The sequence below is a fragment of the Babesia bigemina genome, scaffold Bbigscaff_77323 (genome assembly GCF_000981445.1).
Source record: "Babesia bigemina genome assembly Bbig001, scaffold Bbigscaff_77323".
Classification (NCBI taxonomy): domain Eukaryota; phylum Apicomplexa; class Aconoidasida; order Piroplasmida; family Babesiidae; genus Babesia; species Babesia bigemina.
Genome location: NW_012237366.1, coordinates 9961 through 12055, shown reverse-complemented (window position 1 = coordinate 12055; position 2095 = coordinate 9961). Strand labels below are relative to the sequence as shown.

The window sequence follows — 2095 nt, the reverse complement described above, 5'->3', positions numbered from 1 at the left end:
CTCCCTCCTCAAGAAAGTCCCTTCAACTCCGTGTTGCGCCGCCGCTCCATGAAAATGCTCTACCTGCAACTTAATTTTATTTAATGCATCTGTCATCTCTATCTCTAAGCGTCGGATCCAGCTTATCGTACTCTTTGCTCCGCGGCATCATACGCCCCTGATAGAAATGTGGCCTGGTCGATACACGTATGTAATTTATCAGCAACACTGCTAAGCTGATCACTATGTGACAATGCATTAAGGTTATCAAGTGCATTTTGCATACTGCTAAAATTATTATTTTTCAGTTCATTAAGTCCATTTTTAAGTGCGTTGTGTTTTCTCAGTCACCTCCCTGTCGCACTCCCCCAGCGGCTCGCTCACAGCCGTAACGGCTGCAGACAATCCGCCAGGATTGTGCATACTTTCTTTAATTGTTTTAAGTGTATCATTCATGCCAGTATAGTAAGTTGTAACGCTTGGATCTTTTTCAACACTCTCCAACACCCCGTGGAAAAATCCCATCACCCCGTCACACAGCCTATCCAGGTCGGAGTACACAATGCCATGGCCAGTGTAGCCTTTGGTCTCAGAGTTGAAGCCGAGGAAGGTTTCGAGGCCGGTGCAGAGGTTTGTAAGTAAGTCAGTACATTTTTGATGATTTTTGTCAGTAAATATGCTAAGCTTATTAGTAAGATCTTTGAGTTGAGTCTCACGCTCTTTAATGTCCTGCAAGGCTTTTTTCTGGGCATCGGAACGATAGTATTCATGGTTATTCTGGCAGTGTTGTTTGTTTTTTACAAGTTGTTCTTTATTAAGACCATTTGGATTTTTAGATTTTCCAGCCTTCTCAATCAGCGTATCAATATAGGCACAGTTAGAGGGATGTCCAGTATACTTAACAGGGCATTCAAGTTTATCTTTTTCGGCTTGGAGGGACTTAGTAGCCTTCTCAATAGCCTCCTCAATCAACTTTTTCAAAGCTTTTGCCAACTCATCAAGACCATCACTGTCACCATTCCCATACCTAACCTGGATCAACCAGTCGATGGACTCACGGAGATTTTCCGGACAGTCCGTTAATTTCTTAGGGACATGCCTCATTTTCAAGGCTCACTTACCTCGCACTTTCACTCACGTTTCTAACTAATCACGACCACCCGCACTCAACACGCATGCCACAGCTACATTACATAACTCAACTCAAACTCATGCACATGGAATCTCGATGGAATCTCGCTCACAGTCACACTACGTTATGGAATCACGCAAAAACTCACCAATTTCGCAGCCTTCCTCGCTCACCTAACAAGGAAAACCGTTTATATCGCTACCTCGACCACCTACCTCAGCGGAATCTCGGCCTTCGCTCTCCCTTCCGGCGCCATTCGCTCCTGCTCACGGCTCTTGCCCAGCCTTCCAGTCAACAACGACATCGCACTGAGGATTCCATATCGCATCACCATGCGCCGGCCGGTCTCCCACGGGGATGGGGTAAAACGTTCGAATAAGTGACGATGCGCACCTACGTTACATATGACTACGCTGCTAATTTCTATTCAAATCAAATTCATACGCACTCTTTACTCAAACACTCAACTCTCACCCAGCCTCAAAAGCTGGGTTGCCTCCAAATCGGAGCTACAACCATTCGCCCAGTTCCCGGCCCTTCCCAACCGTTCCTGAAGGCGCCCGTTCCTTCATCAGGAGCAGTGAAGAGCAACGAAAGTGTTCGCTAGATGAGCTACGAGAGCGGCAGTAATGCCTACGAATATGTGATCACCGATAAGGGTGAGAGGAGCAACGAAGCCGTGAACAAGCGGCTGAGTAACGTGTTGACCAAGAAGGTACCCAAAGAGGTAACCAAGAAGATAAGCAAATAGCTAAGTAAACGGCTGAATTGATAGCTGACTGATACCCTCCCTCTCTACTTTCCCATTCCCCCGGCTTACGCCTTCCGCTCTACGACGTGCTTAACTCGCTGCTAGTCTGCTTGTTTATCACGGCAGCTTATCGCAGCTGCTTCGTGACCAGAAGTACACTGTTAATTATCACATGTGCCACCGCGTTAAATTGTGCGCTAGTCTAATTGCTTATCGCTATTTTTACGTGTTAA

At 46.3% G+C, this 2095-nt stretch overlaps 1 protein-coding gene across 1 annotated transcript; it reads right to left on the bottom strand.

Moving 5' to 3' along the window:
- Positions 1-303: 303 nt before the first annotated feature.
- BBBOND_0006220 (hypothetical protein, conserved) lies at positions 304-1083 on the bottom strand (the record flags this gene model as incomplete). Its single annotated transcript, XM_012915448.1, has 1 exon — positions 304-1083. The coding sequence occupies one exon, from the start codon at positions 1081-1083 to the stop codon at positions 304-306; it is 780 nt and encodes a 259-aa protein (XP_012770902.1).
- Between the last annotated feature and the right edge of the window lie 1012 nt (positions 1084-2095).